Source organism: Pan troglodytes, chromosome 18, assembly GCF_028858775.2.
Source record: "Pan troglodytes isolate AG18354 chromosome 18, NHGRI_mPanTro3-v2.0_pri, whole genome shotgun sequence".
In the NCBI taxonomy this organism is placed as follows: domain Eukaryota; kingdom Metazoa; phylum Chordata; class Mammalia; order Primates; family Hominidae; genus Pan; species Pan troglodytes.
The window spans coordinates 30,238,953-30,265,318 of NC_072416.2; the positions used below are offsets into that span (position 1 = coordinate 30,238,953).

General features: G+C 48.4%; 1 protein-coding gene across 24 annotated transcripts in view; it reads left to right on the forward strand.

Moving 5' to 3' along the window:
- KATNIP (katanin interacting protein) overlaps positions 1-26,366 on the forward strand; it is a 230,679-nt gene that overhangs the window by 65,866 nt on the left and 138,447 nt on the right. For 22 of the 24 annotated variants that reach the window (XM_063797736.1, XM_063797739.1, XM_054669051.2 and 19 more), the window contains 3 exons: positions 2,447-2,523; positions 12,689-12,858; positions 15,079-15,176. In XM_063797736.1, the coding sequence (XP_063653806.1) occupies positions 2,462-2,523; positions 12,689-12,858; positions 15,079-15,176 (330 nt within the window). In that variant the 5' untranslated portion in view covers positions 2,447-2,461. The remainder of the gene's footprint in view (positions 1-2,446; positions 2,524-12,688; positions 12,859-15,078; positions 15,177-26,366) is intronic. The other 2 variants (XM_063797743.1, XM_054669053.1) reach the window with 1 other exon arrangement.

Here is a 26,366-nt window from a genome sequence, read left to right on the forward strand (position 1 = left end):
GATACAAATGCCCTACTTGCCATTTAAAACTTAATCCCCATAACTTGCTATAACTTGGGACCAGTACCAAGCTGATATTGTATCGTTAATCCTCCCCTTGGCAACAAAGTTAAAAAAAACAGCAAATTGGCCAGGTGCGGTGGCTCGCGCCTGTAGTACCAACACTTTGGGAGGCCAAGGTGGGAAGACCACCTGAGTTCAGGAGTTTAAGACCAGACTGGCCAACATGGTAAAACCCTGTCTCTACTAAAAATATTTAAATTAGCTGGGCGTGGTGGCACAAACCTGTGATCTCAGCTACTCAGGAGGCTGAGGCAGGAGAATCCGGGAGGCAGAGGTTGCAGTGAGCCAAGATTGTGCTACTGCACTTCAGCCTGGGCAACAGAGCAATACTCCATTTCAAAGAAAAAAAGAAAAAGAAAAAGCAAATTGCAAAGCATTGTTTATCGTATGATCCTATTTTTGTTTAAAAGAGTACATGAGGCCGGGCGCAGTGGCTCACACTTGTAATCCCAGCAGTTTGGGAGGCCAAGGCAGGCAGATTACATGAGGCCAGGAGTTAAGAGACCAGCCTGGCCAACATAGTGAAACCCTGTGTCTACTAAAAATACAAAAATTAGCTGGGCATGGTGGCAGGTGACTGTAGTCCCAGCTACTTGGGAGTCTGAGGCAGGAGAATCGCTTGAACCTGGGAGATGGAGGTTTCAGTGAGCTGAGATCGCGCCACTGCACTCCAGCCTGGGTGACAGAGCAAGACTCTGTCTCAGAAAAAAAATAAAAAATAAAAGAAATAAAAGGGTATATGGGGCTGAGTGCAGTGGCTCATGCCTGTAATCCCAGCACTTTGAGAGGCCAAGGCAGGAGGATCACTTGAGCCCAGGAGTTAGAGACCAGCCTGTGCAACATAGTGAGATGCCATCTTTACTAAACAAAACAAAACCAAAAAAAATGCTTTTTAAAGAGTATGTATGTGTTTGTATGTAGATATGTATCTTTGTATATTATAAACAAAGAAAAGCACCCGGAGGAAGATATATATATCAAATTACAAAGCAGTTTTACTGGTACATGCATATATCACTTTAAATATATGTAGTTTATTATACATTACTCTCCCCCAGCCATAATAAATTATACCAGAGATTATCTCTGATGGTCAGATTATAGTATATTACTTAAAATTCTTTTGGCTGCAAATGACAGAAACTCAGCTGAAACTTCTAAGGCATTAACTGAATTGTCTGGATACTTCTTTAGGCATAGGTGAATCCAGGGACTCAAATTATGTCATTAGGAATCTGCCTCTGCATCTCTTGGATATGCTGTTTTTTTTTATTAGCTTCATTCTCAGGCAGTTCCAGGCCTGCCTCTCATTGGCACAGCATTCAAATGGGAAGAGAGCAGCTCTTTTTCCAAGGGTATCAGCAAAGTCCCGGGGCTGACTCGGGTCATGGTTCACCCCTAAAGTGGTAAATCACTGTGACTGGGGGAAGCCCTATGTTGATTGGCAAGGCCAAGGTCATGTGAACCAAGAGAAGAACAAAGTCACTTTCAAGGTCATCTACGGAAGCCAGTGAACTGCAAGAAGGGGCTGAGCAGTTCCCCAAAGGAAACCCAGGGCCCCTTTGGCAGAAGAGGAGACACAGAACCACAGATGTCCACTCCAAGTGGGCCTCCAGTCTGGGTCATAGATTTCCGTAATGACTGCATTGTTTATAATTAACATACATTTCTCTTGAAATGGCAAGGGGAAAATAAGATTCCCCTCCCCTTTTTGTTCTTTGAGACACTCTGTTGCCCAGGCTGGAGTGCAGTGGCGCAGTCATGGCTCACTGCAGCTTCAACTTCCAAGACTCAGGCAGTCCTCCGCCTTCAGCCCCCCCAAGTAGCTGGGACCACAGGCATGCACCACCCAGGCCTGGCTAATTTTTAAATTATTTGTAGAGATAAGGTCTCCCTAGGTTACCCAGGTTAGTCTGAAACTCCTGGGCTCAAGCAATCCTCTCGCCTCAGCCTCCCAAAGTGCTAGTTTTACAGGCATGAGCCACTGTGCCCGACCAAGATCCCCTTTTAAACAACTGATTTGGGTTGCCTCTGGTTATGACAATTGAGATAACTAAATAATGAGTGTTGAGAAAACAGTAGAGCCCAAATCATGTCAGAACCCTTCATCTTAGAGGGCATGGGAGGAACGAACAGTAGCGAGAGGCGGGAATTGACCTTCTCCTTTTCATAGATGATAAAAGGTGTGTATGCCTAAGACCCATGGGGCCACCAGACAGTCTCTGGGGCTCTGGGTCGCTGGAGCAATGCGCCTGGGGTGTTGGGCCTTCGTCAAGGTCAGCCTCCGCCTCTCAGCCTCCTGCGCCAGTGTGTGCTGCACCTGCGCTCTCAGTCAGTGCTTCCCTGCATTCCGATATCACACTGCTCTGTTTCTTCATTTCAGGGTTACGCTAAGGACATGGTGACAGACTTTGATGAGAAACATGATGAGTATTTAATATTGCTTCAGCAGAGGAACCGGTAAGAGAAGCCACTCGACGGCAGCCCTTGATATTAGCGAAGTAAAAATCTATTTAGATTTATTAACAGCAGGCAGGCCCTGCCTCACATGGGAATGGGATGCAGAGTCCCCCTCCACTCAGAGGCTTAGAATATTATCTGCAACCCCAGCTCCTATTTCTCCATTCACTGATTTAATTGCATTTTTTGACTGAGCTGTAGCAAACTGTTCGATGTGTAAGTACCGCCTCTTCCCTCCCTGCTCCTGTTCTGGGAGAAGATAAGGTTGTCAAAAAAGGCTCGGATTTGGCAGGGCTTGTGCAAGAACCACCTGAAGAGCCCAGTCTGTGATTGTGCAGGCTTTGACAGTCCCTGAAATCTGAGCCTATAATCATGTCGTGTTATGCAAAAATGAAGTCATTTTACATTGGCGTTTGAAGTTGGTCGATAAGTCATTTGAAGTTAAAGTAGGACTGATTTTGTCTCTGGAGTGCTTGTTCTTGAAAAAGCTTGCAGTAGGTCCAGTGTGTAGTGATCAAGGTCAAAACATCATGGTCTGGTTTGAAAGAGGCATCATTGCCTTGGTTCCTTTGTAGGGCTGAGGAAGTTCATTTTCAGTTCACCGCAGTTTGTCTTCAGGCCTCAAACTTTGCAATAAGCTGGGGATTTGCAAATTCAGATGCTGGGGGTGGCCAGGCAGTGAGTGGAGCTGGCTCAGTGGGACAGTGGGTACCTGAGCTCCTGTCTCCAAGCTGCTCAGCCCAGGCCAGCTCTCTGTGAGACCACAGTTCCCCCGGGTCCTCATCCTCCCAAGTCTGCCAGAGAAGCTGGAGATCTGCATTTGGGCTGTGAAATCTCCTGAGTTTTAAAATGTTGATAATGAATTCAAGTTAAAGCACAAAGCAAACAGAAAAACAATGCAGGCCCACAGAACTGGTGGGAGGAAGGGGAAGAAAAGGGAATGGGTACAAATGTGGGCCTCTGTGTTATCGGAATGGGCTTAGGGTCTCGCAGACAACAGAGTCTGGGGTAGGGAGGTGTCATCCTGCATGTGACTTCAGCTCTGGTCTCACTGACTGGACTCAGTGTTATCAACAGGGGCCCTGGTGGCACGTTGCATGGGACAAGTTTTTGTAATCTCACGAATTGCAGGAATTTAGCATCTCTGCCCACCAGCCCCTTTACTAAATTTCAGTAAGACCCTAAATTCCATCTATGACAGCACCCACCCACTTTCCAGATACCTACCTACTGAGGCAGCACCACCCCTGGTAGAGATCTTCGGAACAGACAATCTCTCCAGGGCCAGCCAGAAACGCCACAACAGTGTCCTCTGTGCCCAGCAGCTCTGTGCTCATCCCCCTCCATCCCCACATCAACCTCAAACTAGAATGGCGAAGGCTTGTGCTGATTAGACCGACGTGGGTTTCCATCATCATTAATGCCACAGAGCAGGATGTTTTTATTCAATCTCTGGCAGACTGGATGGTGCCACTGAACACCTGGGTGATCGTTTAATCATCTGCATGTGACTTGTCTGGGGAGAGGCTGTCACAGTTCCTTATGAACAAATTGTTTCTCATTAATTGGGGGATCAATAAGTGTGCAATCAAAGAGGCACTGGCCAATAGTATAAATGAGAATTTCCAGAGACAAGGTTATAGCACAAAGACAATTAAAAGCTATATCAAAACTGAGTTGCCATAAAATTTGGGGGGACGTGTTGTCACCAAGATGGAGCTGCCGTGATGACAGGAAATTAGAAGGTAGAGCTGGAAAGAAACACCTGCCAGTGGAGACTTGTGAAGAATGGGAATCCCCCTGAGCCATCGTCGGTGAAATCTCAAAGGCACCTTTTGCAGAGTGCCAGCCATATGCCAGGCACCTCAACCCGTCATTTTACTTTGTCTGCACACTACCCAATGGGGCAGAGTAACTGCACCCATTTTACAGGCAAGGAAGTGGAGGCTCCGAGCAGTGAGCAACTTGCCCGAGGTCTCACAGCCAGAAAGTGGTGGAGCCGGGCTGGACTCTATGTTTTGCTTGATGTTGTCATAAACAATCAAGAGGAGAAAAAAAACCTGCCTGATTGCCAGTGGCCCTATGTTAAGTGAGGAGGGGTTTTGTGGGAAGAACTGCAATTTACTTGGAAATCTAGTTATAGGACCAGATAGAAAACTAGCCTCTGAGCTTTATGCTGGACATTGAGGGAGATGAAAACCCAGGCTGCTTATCTGGGTTGTCTGTAACCCGAGAAGGGGGGATGTAATCGTTGGAGCGAGTTCTGAGCAGAGATCTGCCTAGAACACAGCTTCCCATAAGAAGCAGGGCAACATTTTTCTTTTATTCATTTAGCAGGATTTCACTGAGTACCTTCTAAGTGCCTGGCATTGCCATTAATGCAAAGGGAAGCATTGTGATAAGGAAGACACAGACTGTATTAGTTAGTATGTTTTGGCTGTAAGAGACAGAAACTCAAAGTAAATGGACTTAAGCAGCTAGGAAACACTGGCTCATGGAATTAAGAAATCCAACATCGAGCTGGGCATGGTGGCTTCTGCTTGTAACCCCAACTATGCAGGAGGCTAAGGCAGGAGGATCACTTGAGCCCAGAAGTTCAAAACCCTGTCTCTAAAATATTTTTTTAAATAGCCAGGTGTGGTGGCATCCACCTATAGTTCTAGCTACTCACTACTTAGGAGGCTGAGGTGGGAGGATCACTTGAGTCTAGGAATTCAAGACTGCAGTGAGCTATGATTATGCCACTGCACTCCAGGCTGGGTGATAGAGTGAGACACTGTCTCTAAAAAAAAAAAAGAAATTCATCATGATACTCTTGGCCTCAGGCATAGCTAGATCCAAGTGTTTAGATTATGTAATCAAAATCGACTATTCTCCATTTTCTATACCCTCGTTTTCCCATATTAGAGCCATTCTCAGGCAGGTACTTCACTTGCAGTGGCCAAGACAGCCAGGAAAAGCCCCTACGTACATCCTACCTAGAAGCATTAGGTATCTTTCCTAATGCTTCCAGCAAAAGTGCTGAGGAAGGTTCCCATTGGCCTGGCATGGGCCCAATTCCATCCCAAGCTACGTTAGGCCATTTTTGCATTACTATAAAGTAACAGCTGAGACTGGGTAATTTATAAAGAAGAAAGGTTTCATTGGCTCACGATTCTGCAGGCTGTACAGGAAGCATGGTGCCGCCATCTGCTTGGCTTCTGGGGAGGCCTCAGGGAGCTTGTATTCATGGCTGAAGGCAAAGTGGAAGCAGGCACATCACATGTTGAGAGCAGGAGAGAGAGGGTGGGGGGAGGTGCCACACACTTTTAAATGGCCAGATCTTGGAAGAACTCACTATCTCAAGGATAACATCAAGGGGATGCTGCTAAACCATTCATGAGAACTCTGCCCCCATGATTCAGTCACCTCCCACCAGGTCCTACCTCGACACTAGGGATTACAATCCAACATGAGATTTAGAGGGGACATACATCCTAACTATATACAAGCCAATCACTCCCTGTGTCTGGTGAGATGGCGCAGTCTACTGGCCGTTCCTTGGCCACCCCACTAAATTGTGCAGTGGAGTCAGTTTCACCCGGTGGAGTCAGTTTCATGGAGTCAAAGAAGGAATGGTGCTGTACCCAGTGGAGATCTGAGGGGCTCTGTTTGGAAGATGGGGGAGATTCCTGGCCAGGCAGAGAGAGCAGGTGTCCACCACACAGCTCTTACCCTTGAAGAACTCCCCAGTAGTGTCAGGGTGAGCGCAAGGCCACCTATAACTATGACAAAAGAAGCAGAAAGTGATTGTGTGCTCCAGGAGAAGACTGGGGGCAGGGAGTAGGGGGACAGAGTCTGGAGATGTGACAGCCTTGCCTCACTCCTGCAGAAACCCTCCCAGCTGCCTGTCCCAGTGGACTCTGAGTGATTCTTGTCACTCAACCTCATGAAAGAGGTAATCACGCCCGACAAGATTCATAAAAGAGCAGGCGGAGTGATCAAAGGGCTGAGTGATGAGGATCGACTGAGAAGATGAGGGCCCTTGTATCTGAAGAGGTGACAGCAGAGAGGGGCTGTAATATACACCTCTAGACTGTAGGGGGTAGACCCAGATTTGCCCTCCAGGTCCAAGAATCCAGCAATGCTGTGATCATTTGGTCCTTGAGAAAGGTCATTCAAGGGAAACTTACAGGAAAACTTGCCCACAAAAGTGCTGGGCCTGCAGCCCCAGGAGAAGATCCAGGCAGAAAGAAGGAAGGAGAGAACCAGCATCACTGGGGGCCTCACCTGGACCTTTGTCTGAGTCAGAGCTTTAACCCAGTCTATCCTTTTGTCCTCATGGCAGCCCAGGGAGGTGCCGGCATCTTTAGTCTCCTGTTACAGAAGAGGAAACAGACCCCAGGGAGGTTTAGGAACTTGCTCAAGGTCATGCAAGCTGGGGAAATGGCGGAGTCTCTGGCAATGAGCTCCGTCCTCCACACTCACCTCCTCCACCTGCACAGATGCTCTTATGTGCAGCTCTGTGGAGCATCCTAGGTGACCTACAGGTTCTGGGGAGGAATGGCAGGCTTCTTTTTACACCCCTGCCCTCCCTGTCTTCACCCTTCAAGACTGGACTCAAATGCCACCCCCTCCAAGGAGTCCCCAGTTGCTAGCCAGTGCTCTCTCCTCTGACCTCTTCTTTCTCAGAGCCTCTGTGATGCCTGGTGCTAGAGGCAAGAAACAGCAGGAAGGAGCAGGGGAGAGCACAAGCACTGCAGCCCCATGGGCCAGAACTCAAATCCAGGTTGGAGGTTTCCTTGGCTCTCTGGCCTTCGGCAAGTTCATTTCTAAAACACGCCAACAGAACCTCAGTCCCAGGATCACTGAAGGGTGAAGTGAGACAAGGCCCTTGAAGGCCCATAGCAAGCCCCCTACCCAACCCAGTATTCATCATCATCATCATCATCATTATCATCATTCAGTTATTGACTGACTGACTGATTGATTGATTGATTGATTGAGATGGGGGTCTCACTCTGTTGCCTAGGTTGGAGTGCATTGGTGTGATCATAGCTCACTGCACTCTCCAACCCCTGGACTCAAGCGATCCTCTTGCCTCAGATTCCCTAGTAGCTGGGCCTACATGTGCGGGCCACCACATCCAGCTACTTTTTTTAATGTTTATTATTATTATCATCCTTTCGATATAAATGCCTTCTCCCCAAATTGACATCCAGGTAATTCTTGAATGGCTGATCCTTGGGGAAACCCCTCAGGCGACCTGAGATGACCGAGATCTGGAGGAACCATGTGGTTCATCTATAGTGCCATGGCAGCCACACCGCTCAGAGACCACTCAGTCATAAGCCTAGTCACAATTAGGCCGCAGCCCCCTGAGAACACAGTGACCTGCCCTTTGTGTTCAAAGGGCCCTTGTGTTCAAAGGCTCCTCATTGCCAGAGGCTCCGCCATTTCCCCAGCTTGCATGACCTTGAGCAAGTCCCTAAACCTCCCTGGGGTCTGTTTCCTCTTCTGTAACAGGAGACTAAAGATGCCGGCACCTCCCTGGGCTGCCATGAGGACAAAAGGATAGACTGGGTTAAAGCTCTGGCTCAGGCAAAGGTCCAGGTTAGGCCCCCAGTGATGCTGGTTCTCTCCTTCCTTCTTTCTGCCTGGATCTTCTCCTGGGGCTGCAGGCCCAGCATTTTTGTGGGCAAGTTTTCCTGTAAGTTTCCCTTTGAAACTTTGTGTTCAAAGGGCCCTTGTGTTCACTGGGTCCTCCTTGCCATCTAGGTCCCTGCCCGGTGGCCCACAAGGAGGAGAATCCTCCCCGACCACCCCAGCCCCAGCCATGTCAGGTCCCTAGACTGCCTCATCACACCCTGTACTCCCCACTCACTCCTTCACTTCCTCATCTGTGCAGGTGATCCCAAAGGCCAACATGGGCATAAAATGGAAATGATGGGTGTGATGTGCATCACGTGAATGGTAGCTGTGAGCACTAGGGTATTCATCCATGTCTCCTGCCCCAACTTGAGATCCTTGGGGTCACTTGTTCCAGAAACAGGCATTGAGGCCAGACGCAGTGGCTCATGCCTGTAATCCCAGGACTTTGGGAGGCCAAGGTGGGTGGATCCACTGAGCCTAGGAGTTTGAGACCAGCCTGGACAACACAGGGAGACCCTGTCTCTACAGAAAAAAATACAAAAATTAGCCGGGTGTGGTGGCATGCACCTGTAGTCCCTGCTACTCGAGAGGCTGAGGTGGGAAGATTGCTTGAGCCCAGGAGATCAAGGCTGCAGTGAGCTGTGATCACACCACTACACTCCAGCCTGGGCAACAGAGCAAGACCCGGGAAAAAAAGAAAAGAAAGAAATAGCCATTGAGAGCTTTCCGCATTCAGCAGGCACCATGGCCCACAGGACAGAGGCTCAGAGTCCAGTGTGGGGGAAGAAGAATAAACAAATACACAGATACATCCATAATATAACATTAGCCAGTGATAGTGTGCCATTGGAAAAAGTTGAACCGGCAAGCCAGTAGAGGGTGGCAGGGCAGCAGGAGGGAAGAGTTCAATTTTAGATAGGGCAGGAGCGGAATCTGATTTATCTGAGTCCCCTCTGCCCAGGACAGCTTTTTATGCAAAGTAGGCTATCAATTTTTAAAAAACACTTTTCTTTGATGCCACCTGAATATTACTGATGCACTCCACTGCAGTAGGGGAGTTCCTTTAGCAATTCCTTTCCAGTCTGAATAATTATCTCCTAATTTATCAGTTTCATAAATCTACATTTTCATAAATCATTCTGCCTAAGGAGGGGCACCCGTGGACTGCCAGTCTCAGATCCTGGATAGCTGGATGCCGTGACTGTTAATGTGGCATCAGAAGGCAGGGAGAGAAGTTGAGGCAGGCTGTCTGCCTGGGTGATCAGATTCCCCACTCTGCCCCGCCACAGGCCTCCCAGGACCTAGGCTCCTGCTCCCTCCCTGGAGACTGACGGTGCCTACATTGTCCCTTGATTGTTTGCTCTTGCAAGCGTAGCTATTGCTGTGTTTGGAAATTGTCTCTTAGTTACTTGTGTTTTTCTTCTGTTTTATGTTGTTGCCCAACAATCAGGCATCTCCCAGGCTTCCAAGGCTGGCAAGAGATAAGCAGCCTGTAATAAATGTTCCTGCCACAATTGGTGAAAAGATGAATGTATCAGCTGCTAAAGAAACATTTAAAAAATAAACAAAGAAATCACCCACAATGCCACCACCTTCCCTCAACAACTCATTTCATTTTACATTTATCACCTTCCACACTGGGTCCACAAACACACAGTTTTCCAACTTTACCTTTACTACATATGCCTTTTTCTTTTCATTTCATTTCTTTTCTTTTTTCTTTCTTTCTTTTTTTTTTTTTTGGAGACAAGGTCTCTGTCTGTCACCCGGGCTGGAGTGCAGTGGCATGATCATGTCTCACTACAGCCTCAACCTCCCCAGTTCAAGCCATCCTCCTGCCCCAGCCTCCCAAGTAGCTAGAACCACAGGTGCACGCTACCACGCCCAGTTAATTTTTATATTTTTTATAGAGACGGGGTTTCACCATGTTGCCCAGGCTAATCTCAGAACGCCTGGGCTCAAGCAGTCCAGTCTGCCTGCCCCAGCCTCCCAAAGTGCTGGGATTACAGGCATGAGCCACTGTGCTCTGGCCTCTGTATCATTTTTATTCTGCCTTTTTCATCACCACTCCCCCGCCCCCCACTGAACAGATCACAAACAATCCCCCATGTTTCTATAGAGTCTTCATAATGATAACATCTGTGTAATAGCAGCTTCCACTTCTCTGGTGTTGGACATTTGGGTTGCTTCCAGAGTTTTGTTATTACTGAACACTGACTGTCTTCTTGCCCAGAGTTCATATGCTTAGGAACAATTTGCCGGAATGTGCTTACTGGGCAAAGACCAAACATATGGCATTTTCTATATTTTCATACTACTTCTGAGAAGGTTCTATGAATTACCAGCAATGTCTAAGTTTGCCAGTTTCAACATCATCTTGCTAGCTTTACAAGTTGTCTTCGTTTTGGTGTAGACTCTGGAGCCAAATTGCCTAAGTTTGCATTCTACCCCTGCCGCATACTATAATAGCTATGTGACCTTGGGCAAGTTCTTTAACCTTTCTATGCCTTATACTCCTTATCTTCTAAATGGAGATAATAAAAGTGATTACGGCCAGGCACAGTGGCTCACGCCTGTAATCCCAACACTCTGGGAGGCCGAAGTGGGCAGATGGTCAGGAGTTCAAGACCAGCCTGGCCAACATGGTGAAACCCTGTCTCTACTAAAAACACACGCAAAAAAAAAAATTAGCCAGGTGTGGTGGCACATGCCTGTAGTCCAAGCTACCTGGGAGGCTGAGGTAGGAGAATCAGAATCGCTTGAACCCCAGGAGGTGGAGGTTGCAGTGAGCCGAGATCGCACCACTGCACTCCAGCCTGGGTGGCAGTGCGAGACTCCGTCTCAAAAAAAAAAAAAAGTGGTTACCCTGTAGGATTATTGTGAAGAGTAACTTCTTCATATCGTTGATCATCATTATTCTCTGACTTTCTGTCTGTGAATTTGTGTCATCACCAAAACTGATCTGTAACCCCACAGTCGATACTTGCTGCATTTTTGCGGTCACTTGCAGACATGTGCAGAGAGGCAACATCTTTAGTCCCCCATACACACGTTCCCAGCTGATATAGAACAAGGCAATTCTCTGCCTCTTATACTATAAACAAGTGTCCTTTTTGCCTTGTACGTAGTGCCATGTTTTTCACATTTTTGTGCTTTCTGCTGGTGATTTCATTGCTTAAACTGGCCTTATACATAGTGCAGAAATGCTGTTCAGTGTTCCTAAGCATGAGGCTGTGATATGCCTTATGAAGAAAATACATATGTTAGGAAGCTTTGTTCAGGCATGAGTGATAGTGCTTTTGGCTGTGAGTTTGGTGTGAATGAATCAACGGCGTAATAAGGCATCTTTAAACAGAAACACACATACACAAGGTTCTGTGTTGATTGGTTCATGAAAATGTGAACAAAGACTCACAGGCACCTGACCCTGTATTTCCTCTAGGAGCAGTAGTTCCAAATTCTCTAATTCAGAATTCACGGTGACTTTCTAGACCACTCGTACTGCGAATAATGAGAATCGACTTTAGGTTTTTAGAACAGAGTTTAGCATACAGTATGCACCTTTTATGTGATTGCTATTATTTTTTAAAATTTAAATTTTGCTAATTTGATTGGCACTTATTTAATTACTGAAGAAGAGGCACACTTGTTGCTAGGTTGGCTGGTTGTCTGTATAAATGTAGTTGATGTAGGAGTGTCTAAAGCTGTGTATAAAATGCAGGCGAGTCTGGCGTCCAATGGAAGCAGTTCTCTGGGGGCTGAAGAAGACACTGTACTCTGCATATGGCAGTGTGACATCAGGATTGGGTAAAGGACCAGGCCCAAGGTGTAAGGATGGGCTTCAGTGAAAGCTAAATTAGGGACCTGGCAACACTCCTGCCTTTTAGCCAAAAGATGTGATAATCCTATTGTTAACCTTGAACCAACGCCTGCATTGATATATTTTTTAACTGCATTAGAATATGACATGATGGCCTTTGAAATATCAGGGGTGAGTGTTTTGAGAACACATCTATTCACTGAAGCAAAACGTTAGCCCACCTGGTCTGATGAAAGCTGTTTTCTGATTTGTAAATGGGTGGTATGAAATCTCTCTCACAAAGCCTGAGAGCCTAAAAACCCCTTTTTGTTACACATCAAACAAAGTTTCACACAAAGTGAAATTGCATAAAATTGGGATCTTTTCAGAAAGCCCAGGCTGTATGATAGCAGTGTGTAAACACACGCCTCCTCTCTGCCTTGGCCAGCACGGGGCATGAACTGGGTGTGTTCTTTCTCACTAATGTGTATTTGAGCCTCAGAATGAGAGCTGCAGAAACTTCCCTGTAGGGCCCCAAACTGTCTCCCCCTCGTGGCTTCTCTAAGTGGGTAATGGGCCTGTTAGAGGCTGTTTGTAGACAAACAGCTGGGCACACGCCCCCTGGGCTCTGATTAGAGACGCTTCACTGTGGGAACAGCAGTTCACTCCTGGCTTGAGGGTACAGCAGCCCAGACTCAAATGATGAGGAGGAACAACCCACCGTTTCTCTTTCAGGATATTAAAGCATTTGAAAAGCAAGGACCCCGTGCAATTGAGACTGGAGCACTTGGAGCAAGGTTTCTCTGTCTATGTCAACGGTGCCAATTCGGAGCTGAAATCGTCACCGCGGAAAGCTATTCACTCTGACTTCTCCAGAAGTGCCTCCCACACGGAGGGGACACACGGTGAGCACAGGCCCTCCAGGCTGAGTCTCAGCTCTGTTAATCAAAATTAATTAGGGGCAGGGTGCAGTGGCTCACACCTGTAATCACATCACTTTGGGAGGCTGAGGCGGGTGGATCACTTGAGGCCAAGAGTTCCAGACCAGCCTGGGCAACATGGTGAAACCCTATCTCTACTAAAAATACGAAAATTAGCCAGGCATGATGGCATGCACCTGTAGTCCCAGCTGCTGAGGAGGCCGAGGCACAAGAATCACTTAAACCTGGGAGGCGGAGGTTGCAGTGAGCCGAAATCGCACCACTGCACTCCAGCATGGGTGACAGAGCAAGACTCTGTCAAAAAAAAAAAAAATAGGGATTATGGAACCACGTCCTGTGCGTGTGAACAACGAACACAAGTTAACTACACCCGCATGGCCAGAAAGAGAGCATAAGAATGAGAAAGAGAAATCCTGTTTTATTCCTGTTTAAACTAGTCTTGGCCTCTACTACCCCAGAGCAAAGGCAGCCAAAGCAGTAAATTTCTAGCTTTTACATTTCCTGGGTCTTAAGTCAGTACTTTAAGGGAATGTCTAGGGAAATTTTGGATTATATCTGATTTTTCACTTAGTATGTTTTAACTTTAGTACCTAACCCCTGTGTAATATTTGATTTTACCACTCATTTCTGTATTTAGTTAATCTATACCGTGCATACTTTAAATGGATTTCACATGCCCTATAAGAAAACCACAGGAAGCTTGTGTGTAATAGAAAAATTCCCAACCCAGCCTAGCATAGACACGGAAAATGATTGGGCAGTTGAATGAATGAAACAGCAGAGCACGTGGAGTCTGGATACCATGGGGAAGCCACTTAGTCTCTCTGTGCCTTTGTTTGCTCATCTTTAAAGTGGGACTCAGCTAGACATGGTGGCTCAGGCCTGTAATCCCAGCACTTTGGGAGGCCAAGGTGGGCAGATCATTTGAGCTCAGGAGTTAGAGGCCAGCCTGGGCAACATAGACCCTGTATCTGCAAAAAATACAAAAGTAGCTGGGCATGGTGGTGCATGCCTGTAGTCTCACCTACTCAGGAGGCTGAGGCAGGAGGACTGATTGGGCCCGGGAAGTCAAGGTTGCAATGAGCTATGACTATGCCACTGTACTCCAGCCTGGGTGACAGAGCAAGACCCTGTTTCAAAATAAATAAATAAATATTTAAAAAACAATAATAAAACGGGACTGGCGAGACTGCTTATCCCAAGTAGCTGTCAGAATGCCTTTAAGGTAGGCTGCCTTGTTGGAGAGGCCAGTGTGCTACCAAGCAAGTTACAAGAAGATCTGGAATGAGGCAGACTGGATTTGAATGAACCCTGTTCTGCCACTTTCTGGCTTTGAGACCTTAGGCAGTTAGGACCTCTCTGACCCCAGTTTCCTCTTGCATAAAATGGGAATAATTATGCCCACCTTGCAGGCTTGCTGGGAAGATTAAATGATGTAAGAAATGTAAGCTGTCTGTCACACAGTAACTGATTGGTGTTATTCTAATCTATGGCCTCACAGACATGGTAAGATCCCAAGCCATTAATATATAGTAAAAGTCAAAACAACAACAAAAGGGCAAGAAGAGAAAGTGATTCCTGAAATGGTTTCCTAGGAGAGCCACTACAGTTGAACTCAGAGTGTAGCTTGAGCTCCCCAGCCCCCAGGGCAAAGAGGGAAACCAGTGGCTCTCCTAGTTTTCATAGTGGAGGCAGACCTGCTGCTGCTAGTAAGGAGAATTCAGCTTTTCCTGGTCCAGGTTTCAGGGAGGAACAGATAACAGGATTCTGTGTACTTGGAACACCAGCAGTACCTTCATTCATTCATTCATTCAGCAAAGAGATTCACCCTCTACACTCTTTTACACAAATGGTGACCTCTTGTACCTACTGTCCTGAACCTTGTCTCTGTAGCTTAGAGACTCTTCTCTGTATATACAGACCTGCCTGATCCGGCCATATATTATACATATTATTCCATGGCATGGATATATATACTGGAACTTATTTACCCATTCCTTTTTTGCTCAACATTTAGCTTGTTTTCTGATGTCTTGTTGCCACAACCGCGCTGTAGTCAATGTCCTCATACACAAGACTTTGGGCACACTGATATGCATTTTAGACATGAGTTACAAACCAACCCAGTACTGTGAGCTTGTCATCAGTGCCTCACCAAGTCTCCTTCCCTCGTCTCTGGTGCAGATTATGGACGAAGAACTCTGTTTCGAGAAGCTGAAGAAGCCTTAAGACGCAGTTCACGGACAGCCCCCAGTAAAGTCCAGCGCCGAGGATGGCACCAGGTCTGGAGACTGTGGCCCCAGCCCATGCTTTAGAATACAGAGTGTGGGTGGCTGTGGGAATAGAAATACAATCAGAGCATTTAAAACCCCCATGGGCCAGGCACAGTGGCTCCTTTATGCAATCCCAGCATTTTGGGAGGGTGAGGTGGGAGGATCACTTTGAGCCCAGAAGTTCGAGACCAGCTTGGGCAACAAAGTGAGACTTCATCTCTACTAAAAATAAAAATAAAAAATTCGCCAGGTGTGGCAGCACATACCTCTAGTCCCAGCTACTCAGGAGGCTGAGGTGGGAGGATTGCATGAGCCCAGAAGTTTAAGCCTGCAGTGAGCCACAGTTGCACCACTGCACTCCAGCCTGGGCAACAGAGCAAGAGCCTGTCTAAAAAAGAAAAAAACCACCCTATGGGGAGTAGGTGGGTCTGGCTGGGCATGGTAGTGTGCCCTTTCTGCATGTGGAACTGACCTTTGGAGAGACCGCTCTGCTGCACGGCCCTCCCCTTTGGATGTGGCCACTCCAGCCCCACTTGGGGGTATAGGAAGGTCAGACTCAGAGTCCCATCATGATGACTCATTCATTCAGCTATTTTTTTATTGAGTACCCACTATGTGCCAGGTACAGTTCTGGATGTCAGGGATACAGTGGGTGCATATGACAAAGCCCCTGCCCCATGGAACTGAGATGCCATTTTGGGTTGCAGCTGGTGTGCTGATGTCAGGAGCTTGCATTTTGTAGCATCTACCCCAGGTACCACACGTAGGCTCAACTCCCATGTAACTCGTCTCCTTTGCCCTCCCAGCAGAACTGTAGAGTACGTTCCAATATTGTCCCTCTTTATAAGGAGCTGAAGAGATGGAGGTTCAGAAAAGTTCAGTGAGTTTTCCAAGGTCAACAGCTAAGAAGTGGCAGAATCAAGAGTCAGTCTTAGATCTTTTGCCCCAAACTCTGTGTTCTTGCTCATATAGTTCTGGATATTTTACCTCATAGTCACTCATACCTTACCGGGGACCAGCAGGTCCCAGCCCCGTCAAATGAAGAATGACGAGGTTCACACACTTGGAAAGGAAAGCTTTATTTCTCAGAAAGGGTGGCAGCCTCCCTCCCAGGTGGCCATTCCGGCAGGCTAGGAAACACAGCCTCAGGCCAGAAGCCAGAAAACTGCACTTTGAAGTTCAGAGGGATAAGACGGATTTATGCTGAATAGGTGACGCAATATACATATTCAGTAAGCTGTAGGAGGAGTTATGAATATTTATGAAAGGAGAAATATGCGCATGTGCAGTTGAGCTTCATGCCTCTCCATGGATCCCATCGTCAAAAAATGGCGGCATTAGCAGGATCTGAGGGTGGAGGTTTTGGCCTTCTGATGTCAAAAGGCGAATCGGGAGACACGGAAACCCTCACTGTGCATCCTCTATAGAGGGGTCAGAACCACTTCATGGTCAGTGGTCCCTTACCAGGAAGAAATGCTGGTCAGTTGTGTAGTAACCACAGAAGGGAGGGGCGGCAGGCAGGCTGGTTGGGAGGGGCAGCAGGCTGTTGGTTGATATCAGTGGTGGAGTCTTTGAAAAGGGCTGATTTCTTTTTTTTTTTTTTTCTTTTTTTGAGACAGAGTCTCGCTCTGTCACCCTGGGTGGAGTGCAGTGGTGTGATCTTGGCTCACTGCAACCTCTGCCTCCCGGTTTCAAGCGATTTTCCTGCCTCAGCCTCCCAAGTAGCTGGGATTACAGGTGCCTGCCACCACACTCGGCTGATTTTGTATTTTTAATAGAGACTGGGTTTCACCATGTTGGCCAGGATGGTCTCGAAATCCTGACCTCAGGTGATCCGCCCGCCTCAACCTCCCAAAGTGCTGGGATTACAGGCATGAGCCACCACGCCCGGCCGAAAAGGGCTGGTTTCTTTTTAACCCTTAGAAAAGAAAGCCTCCTGGCGGTTAACGAGGGAGGGGATATAATGAGGCATGTCTGACCTCCCGTCCCATCATTGCTGGGAACTCAGTTGTAAGGTTTCTCTGGGGTCCCCTTGGCCAAGAAAGGGTTCATTCAGTTGGCTGGGATCTTGAGATTTTCTTTTTATTTCTCAGCCCTGACTGTACATTTAAATGGCCTAGGGAGGTTTTAAAATATAGATGCTCAGGCCCCACCCCCAGAGATTCTGACTTGCTGAGGCTTAAGCAGTGTTATTTTTTAAATTACTGTAATTTTTTCTCTTTAAAATTTATTTTTGTACTATATTTTTTATTTTTTATATAAAATAAAATTTAAATATATTTTTATTTATTTTTATATATTTTTTTATTTATTTTTCACTTATTTTTATTCACTATATTACCCAGGCTAGTCTTGAACTTCTGGCCTCAAGTGATCCTCCTGCCTCGGCCTCCCAAAGTGCTGAGATTTCAGGCATGAGCCTCCACGCCAGGCCTGTTGTTATTTTTTAACTTGTGTTCACCAATATTGGGAACTACTACCACATACAATTTCACACTGTACTAAATGTATGGGTCTGTAGTTAAATGCTTTCATACCCTTTATCAGGCCACCCACAATAATCCTGTAGGTCAGAAAATGTCCTCATTGTGCTACTGAAGAAATCAAGGCCAAGAGAGGTAAGGTGACTTCCTTAGAGTTGCATAGCTACTAAGGAAGAGGGCAGGCTGGGATTTGAACTCTGGGCTGTGGTTATAAACCCAGTGGTCTTTCTGCCTCCCCACAGGGGCATCTTCAAGTCATTGATTAATTGGGGAAGGGTGTCCCTGCCTGATCTCAGTGCTGAGGAGCAAGGCCTGGAGGACACACAGCCTGGAGGCCTCCTTTTGTCCCCTGCAATGAATATTAATTTGTTGCTAATGAGGCCTTTCTTCACTTCTCACTTAAGACAGTTCTTCTACTTGTTTTGAGAGCCTTCTATTATCAGGAGCCATATTTGTGTCTTAGATTGTGGCTTAATAGCTGGCCCTAGAGTCTGTGCAATTTAAAAAACTTGGCCTAAGATTAATTAGCATCCTCCTCAGTCTCTCCTTGTGGTCCCACACTTCACAGGGCCTAATCATAGCTAATTTCCTGATTTCCTGATGCCTCGAGGGCTGTAATTGTCCTTCTACACTGTATCAGTCAGGGGTCAGTCAGTGCCTAACAGCAGAGACCACTCAGGCTATTTTAAGCAGAAACAAATGCAGTGCAGGGAGTCGGGTGCTTACGAAGTCCTTGGGCTAGCATGAGGAGGGGACTCTGGGCTGGGCCTCTAGGAATGGTGCCTCAAAAGCATGGCCACTTAGCCTGGGCCTGCCAGGAGAGCGGCTGCCTAGGACACCATTGGGAAGGTGGGGTATCAGCATCAGGAAGGTGTCACCTTAGCTGCAATCCAGGAATCAGGGAGTTACTGCCCCAGCTGTTGGCCTCAGAGTGACTCCATGCCTGCTGGGACAGCGCTATGAAGACCCTGCCCCGCAGCGTGGCTAGCCAGTCAGGAACATTATGGAAGAACTCCATGCCCTGTGCTTAGCACTGAAACAGCCAACATCTATCCCCCTCTTCTCCTCACCTCACTTCTGCTTTCCCTGGCTCGTGTGAGGCCATCTGATTGGCTGAACCTAAATCACACCCAGAACCCGAGCCAAAATGTAACCATAATAGGTCCATTGCACGATGCTGGCAAGTCTATACACATAGACACTGGGTTTCAGCAGAGAGAGATTTAATTGTAGGGCCGCCAAACGAGGAGATGGAAGGAAACCTCAAATCTGTCTCCCAGAGGAGTTTGGGGCCAGTGTTTTTAAGGGTTTTGGAGTAGGCTGATGTGTGGAGATCATTGATTGGTGGAAGAGTGCAGGGGGAAGTCACGGGACAGGGAGATGAAGAAGCTGTGTTCTCACGCGGATCCCGTTCTTCTGTGGGGGCCTTCAAACTGGCTAGCGTCAGTTGTTTTGCTGGAATTTAAGATCTGAAAAACATCTTAAGCAATTCTTAAACAAAAGCCTTAATGATTCTACAGTCAGAAATCTATAAGGAATAATGGGAATGCTAATGGTCAGTATCCAGTGAATTTCAGTTACAAGGAAGTGGGTCAAAGTGCAGTGATTACTGCTGAATTATAACTATATTCTGTGAGAATTCTTGTTAACCCTGTGAGGACAGCTTTAGAAAGGGAGTCTGGGAAATGCAGTATTTGGCTTTCTGGCCTCTACCCCACAGAAAGTCTCCCCAGGAGGAGTGTGGGATGGGTACTGAGAGCCGGCCCCCTCCAGTCTAGAGCATGGACTCTGCTCCACACACCCAGGCTTTTGGGAACCAACCTTAAAGATAGACACAAACCAGGGAGCATTCAAAAGTGGTGAATGAACTACAACATGTGTCATGAATGAAATCATCTGTTAATTTAACAGACATGTATTGATACCCAGCAGGGCCCAGGCACTGTGCAAGGCTCTAGGGTTCAAAAAAAAAAAAAAAATTCAAGAAGGCTCAGTTCCTGCCTTTGAAGCTCGGGCTGTGAAGACATGGGGACTGCTTAACTGGGAGGAGGGTGTGACACCTGATTTCAAATACATGGATGGCAGGCCTGGCGGGGTCCAGAAGTTAACCACTTGAAGCCTGTGGGTCAAACTTGCCCCCAGATAATGGTTGTTGGGCTCATACAGCTTTTAAAAGACTTTTAGAAGCTTGCCAACATTTAAATTAACAAGATTTTATATTAAAAATATATCTAGCCAGGTGCAATGGCTCATGCCTCTAATCCTAGCACTTTGGGAGGCCGAGGAAGGAGGATCACCTGAGCTCAGGAGTTCAAGACCACCCCAGGCAACATAGTGAGTCCCATCTCTACTAAAAATAAAAAAATTAGCCAGGCATAGTAGCGCACACCTCTAGTCCCAGCTACTGAGGAGGCTGAGACAGTTAGGATCGCTTGAAGCCAGGAGTTCAAGGGTGCAGTGAGCCATGACCGCACCACTGCACTCTAGCCTGGGGGACAGAGCAAGACCCTATCTCAAAATCAAAAATCTAGATTTCTTCTTCCCTGGAAAAAATGGAAAAGTCTGGCCCCCACGCTGGGCCATCCTCCTCCCCACTAGGCAGCCAGCAGCAGGAGCCAAGTCCAGCTACTGCCTTTGGACAGGGCATGAGCTTTCCTGTTTGCCAAAGTCCCCACCACTCCCCAGAGCTTCAGTGGTGAGGCTGAGTGGTAGCTGTGGTTTATTATCAGATTTAGGCTATGATTTCTCTTATCTCGTGTTTCCATTTCCCATCTGGTTCTTTGGGGCATTTGAATTTGTAGCCCCTGGAGAGTGGAAGGAGTAGGCTTTGGACTGCTCACTGGCTGTGTGTCCTGGAGCTGGCTGTGTAACCTCTCTGAGCTATGTACGTGTAACCTCTGTGAGCTGTGTGCCCTGGAGCTGGCTGTGTAACCTCTCTGAGCTGTGTGCCCTGGAGCTCTCTGTGTAACCTCTCTGAGCTGTGTGTCTTGGAGCTGGCCATGTGACCTCTCTGAGTTGTGTGCCCCAGAGCTGGCTGAGTAACCTCTCTGAGCTGTGTGTCTCGGAGCTGGCTGTGTAACCTCTCTGAGCTGTGCACCCCAGACCTGACCATGTAACCTCTGTGAGCTGTGTGCTCTGGAGCTGGCCGTGTAACCACTCTGAGCTTTGGTTTCATCATCAATGAAACCTCCCAGGGCTGCTGGAGGGGAGCATGTGCAGCGTGCATTACAGGTGGTCTATCAGCAGGGGCTGCCTGCTGCTTCAGGTGGGAACAGGTGACAGACAAGTCCAGAGGAATGGCTAAGAGCATAGACCCTGGAACCTTCCAGCAGCCCCAGTGCAAAGCCTTGGCTCCGCCTCCTGCCAGCTGCACAGTGGCTAAGATGCTTAACCCCTTGGTGCCTGCGCTCTCATTTGTCATGTGAGGTTGGTAATGGTAATTAATGAGGGCAATTAATGAGGATCAGTGGGATCTGTGTTTGGAGAGAAGCTGAAGCAGTGCCTGGCACAGGAGAAATAGTGAATGGTGCTGCCTGTTGTTGTTTTAATCAGCAGAGGGGCAGATGGGGAGGGCAGCTCAGCCTGGAGGCCTCAGGGCTCTTCACTCTAGTATGTTCCTTTGCTCACTCATACTTTACTTCTTTCATTCCGTGCTCATGTATTGAGCACATACTCAGTTTTGGCACTTACAGATGCCGGGTTCTGAGCAGTAAGTGAGGCCAGCCCTGCTCTCCTGGAGCTCATGTTGATGGGGAGCGGGTGGGGAGGTTGGGAAGGCAAAGGACCAAAGGCAAGCAAGCGAGTCGGAAGACAGTGCTACGAAGGAAGGACAGAGGACAGCAGCCTGAAAGAGAAGGTGTCGGGGAAGCGCTCCTTCAGCGAAGGTGGGCAGCACAGCCTCCCAAGGGGCCGCATCGCAGCCAGGGCCTGAGAGTTACCTGGAGCCAGCGCCGGAAAGATCTGTGGCTGGGGGAGGCTTTCAGGTGAGGGGACAGTGAGAGCAGCGGGCACTGGGCACAGGCTGAGAGGAGGCAGGGCGATCAGGACAGGGTGGCAGAAAGGGTGGGGATGAGGGTGTCAGGGTTGCAAGTAGGAAGAACTGGCCATGCAGGGCCTAGAAGACCACAGGAGGAAGTTTGGATTTCAATCTAAATGTGAGAATTTCCAAGAGGGTTGAAACAGTAGAGCGCCACGTTTGGGTTCATATTTTGGGTTCATGTGTGCAGAAAGGACCGCCCATGGGAGCAAGGGGCTACAGGAGGACCAGGAAGCCTTTGAAGCAGGGCTACGTCTCTCTCCACCAACCTTCCCCAGCCCCCGTCCTTGCACTTCTGTTCCTTGTCCCTGAGCTGCCACCAACTCGTAGCTTCAGTGTTCCCCTGATCCATCATGCCTCCTCCACGCACGGTTTTACACTCCCTCCATATTTGTTAGTTGAAAGTTTCCAAGACAGAGACAGTCTGAATCTCTCAGCTCATCCCTTTCTCAGGGCATGGCCTGGGCTGCTGCTGCTTAGCCTGGATGAGGCACCCCCTCCTACCTCCATCGGCTATGACTAGAGCCCCTCAGAGACCAGTTCATTTGGTGCAAACCCTGCCTGCCCTGGCCACATGAGCAGGAACCATGAGTCCTATAGCTTCTTGTCAAGAAGGCTGGAGGTAGCACAGTGAATAGACTGGGGGTGCCAGCTATACCATTATTACCGTCATGAGGAAGACGGGCTGGATTGGTTTGCTCTGGCTCCAAGAAGTGGAGTTAAGTCCAAAGTTTCTCCATGGTAGACAGTCCATGGAGACAGAGTCTTGGGTCCATGGGATGGAGAGGAAGACAATCTTTCTATCCTAACCCTTTTGGATGGGCTCCTGCCATGCTTAGGGGCAGCCAAGGTAGGCAGAGTGGTCAAGGCAGCCAAGTCCCCAGTGGCCAGTGGCCAGTTCTCAAAAGCTGCTCCACCAAGAGAGGGACCACAGTCCTCTCCTGGTCTTGGGGTTTCACTTGTAGGGCCATGCCAACCAGGAGGTATCAGTGGGGCCACACGGTCGCCTTGTGTATTCACATTGGTCAGCAGGGGACACCGTGGTGGGATGCAGTGGTCCCAGTGCACAGTGAGCACCTGCAGTCCCAGCCTTATTCACAGTCCACACAGCCCCCTTGCCTCCCCATTCACCCTCTGTACTCTCCTCCTGGCTGTCTTGCTGGATTTTTTTTTTTTTTTTTTTGAGACAGGTTCTTGCTATGTAGCCCACACTGGTCTTGAACTCCCGGGCTCATGCGATCCACCCACCTTGGCCTCCTAAAGTGCTGGGATTACAGACGTGAGCCACTGCGCCCAGCCCTGAAACTCTCTTGAATCACACACCCTGTTTCTACTGACCAAGCCCAATCCATTCACCGCCTCCAGGAGAACAGGTTTCTCTTCTTATGGTCTCACCCAACAATAAGAAAGCACATTTGGGTAGAGCTGCCCTGACAGGAGGGGCTGCGTCAGGTACACTGGCCTCCAGATCCCTTGACCAGAAGGTCACAGAGTCATCCCAACTCTGGCTGCTGGCCAAGAAGCCGATGACTTCCACCTGTAAAACCCTTCCCAAGCCCCTCTGATTCCTGGGGGTTTGGGGAGGATCATGGCGATGGCTGTGTTGGGCTCCCGAGCTGCCACCTTCCCTGTGGAATGGGCTGGTGGTGATGTATGGCCTCTTGTTCATACTGTCCTTTTTCCCCCACCACTTCTGGGCCTTAGATCTTTATGCTGCTATCTGTGGATTAAGATTTATGGCTTCCTCAGCCTTGTAATACTTGGGTGGACAGCGGCCTAATCAACAGAGCCGTCGTTTACCAAAATGCTGTCAGATTTGATGAACGTCATCGGCTCTTAGCATTAAATTGCTAGTGAAGGGATTGGCCTTCCAGCAATTTACTGTGGGGTGGGCTTTCCTTAAAGGTCTCTAAAGCAAGTTCATTGCAATTATTAAAGCAGAGGCTTTGCTCTCACTCAGCCACCATATCCTGTGTCCTGTTGTGGCCTGTGCAGCTTCAGCACCTTCAGAAAATCTCACAAGTAAAAATGGGAAGTGTTGGGGGCCCTGTCTCTTGTTATCTTCCTTCTGAGTTCTGAAACCCCTGCAGTGAGGACAACAAATGAAACAAGCCGTAAAGCATTGGCCTTTCCAGTGACGTTGCGCAACACAGACTGTCAGAGTGGGGAGCACTGCTATTTCTAAGAGATCAGACAAATCAGGGATGAACACATCAAGTCAGCCGGACCTCCCAACCCTAGACCTACCTTTGTCAGTGTTTTAGAGCTCTCGTACCTCTAGAGGGAGCCATTTGCATACTGCACAACCCACACAACCATATGGGGCAGCCCCCAGCCTTGCTCTTTTTTTCTACTTAACAATAAGCTTTAATGCACACCTTTTAAAACAGTTTGCGAAGAGGGGTGGCAGATATGAACAAATAACTCTGGGCATGAACTGGGCTGAGTGTGGGCCAGGTATGAAATAAGCTGGCCTTGGGTTGCAAAAAGGAACATGGATTTGGGGATGTCACTGCTTTTAAATCCTCCTCCCGCATATGATTGATACTGCAAGGGTCTACCCAGGTCTGGGTGCTGCAAGTAGGCAAGAAAGAGCAGCCGCTTTGAAACACCCACTCAGGTACAGCAGCGTGCCAAGCAGGGAGCCAGCCAGGTGCACAGTCATCATCCCTTGCAAGGGCGTGGAGGTGGGAGGCAGGGAGCCATGCACGGCCTGGGGGGCTGGGTTGGAACCTGCCAGCCTGGGCTGCTCACTGGAGGTGAGCCTTCCGTGTGGGCAGGGCTGCTTTCAATCTCCTCCCAGTGGTGGCAGAGGAGCCTCCCTGGGGCTGGGGGCGGGAGAGCAGGCCAGATGGAGGGACTATTTATTCCCCTCTCCAGCACCCACTCAACATTAGAAACTCTTTCTGGACCACATTAATTTTGTCACATGCTGCTTCATAAACACATTCTCCCATTATGTGTGCTGTGTGACCTCCTTGAGGGCAGGGCATTGGTTTTTAATTTTTTTTTTTGGTATCTTCCTGTGTTTTCAGAACCTTGTATGCAGTCGGCGCTCAGTAAAAGCTTGCTGATTCAGTGCCTTAATGCCGACTGCAAACCTGGGTCCTGACACCTCTGCGAGGTGAGCAGTAGTGCTAAAGGGAAGACGGGAAAACCATAGACGAGAGAGAGGCCGGGCGCGGTGGCTCACGCCTGTAATCCCAGCACTTTGGGGGGCCGAGATGGGTGGATCACCTGAGGTCAGGAGTTCGATACCAGCCTGGCTAACGTGCTGAAACCCTGTCTCTACTAAAAATACAAAAAAATTAGCCGGACATGGTGGTGAATGTCTGTAATCCCAGCTACTCGGGAGGCCGAGGCAGGAGAATTGCCTGAACGTGGGAGGCAGAGGTTGCAGTGAGCTGAGATCGCGCCATTACACTCCAGCCTGGGCGACAGAGTGAGGCTCTGTCTCAAAAAAAAAAAGGAGAGAGAGAGACCTGGGCTTTCCTTGAACATTAGAGCCCTCTTTCATGCTTTCAGTTCAAATCCAAGGCTAGCAATTGTTCATCCCGATTCTTGGTTATCTTAAGTTCAGGCACGTTTGGGTCCAGGAGCTCAAACGATATAATGACCTATTCTTCATCTCTCAACCCCCCCTGTGCCCCATGTGGTACCAAGACAAGCCACCAGCAACTGCCCACTTAGGTTCCGCCACCCTGCTACCACATCTCTTCCATGCCCCAGAACCAGTCACCCAATCACTGGGGGGCAGGGGAATCGCATGCTCTGATTGGCTAGGCCTGGGTCACGTGCTTCCACCCCTTGGGAGGACTCAGTGCCATGTGAACCTCTTAGGGCCCGGGCAGGAAGTGGGGAGCAAGACACCATCTCAAAAAGCGAAAACAGGGTGCTTTTACCAAACACAGGGGAGTATGTGCTGGACAGGCAGAAGCAACGGCTTCCACCACAAAACCCTGTCGATCTCCTGATCTTATGCTATTGGAAATTGAATGTGCGTGCGTGTAAATGACCTGGGATACTGCTCAGGTTTACATTCTGATTCCCAAGGCAAAGGAGGGGCCTGGAATTCTGCATTTCTCACAAATTCCCAGGAGATACCAATGCTGCTGGTCCGTGGACCACACTTAGAGTAGCAGGGCCCTAGTCCAGGCCCCCTTTTTCTGGACAAAGGACTAGAAACCCATGGGGAGGCCAGGCCGCACCCTAGGCCCTGGCCGGTGCTGGTGAGTCAGGCAGCTCCTCAGGCCTGGGCCCCGTGCCCCGTGGTCCCTCCTCCTTGCCCCTTCTCGAGCCATCTCTTCCCCAGCTAGAAGGCCTCCTGGTATTTGGATGTAAATTGAGTAGTTTCTGGGGAGGAGAGAGGAGCATGCTCTCCTGGGAGGTATGGTAGAAAATTGCGGCACTATTCACAATAGCAAAGACTTGGAACCAACACAGATGTCCAACAATGATAGATTGGATTAACAAAATGTGGCACATATACACCATGGAATACTATGCAGCCATAAAAAATGATGAGTTCATGTCCTTTGTAGGGACATGGATGAAGCTGGAAACTATATGTCCTTTGTAGGGACATGGATGAATGCTGGAATCATTCTCAGCAAACTATTGCAAGGACAAAAAACCAAACACCGCATGTTCTCACTCACAGGTGGGAATTGAACAATGAGA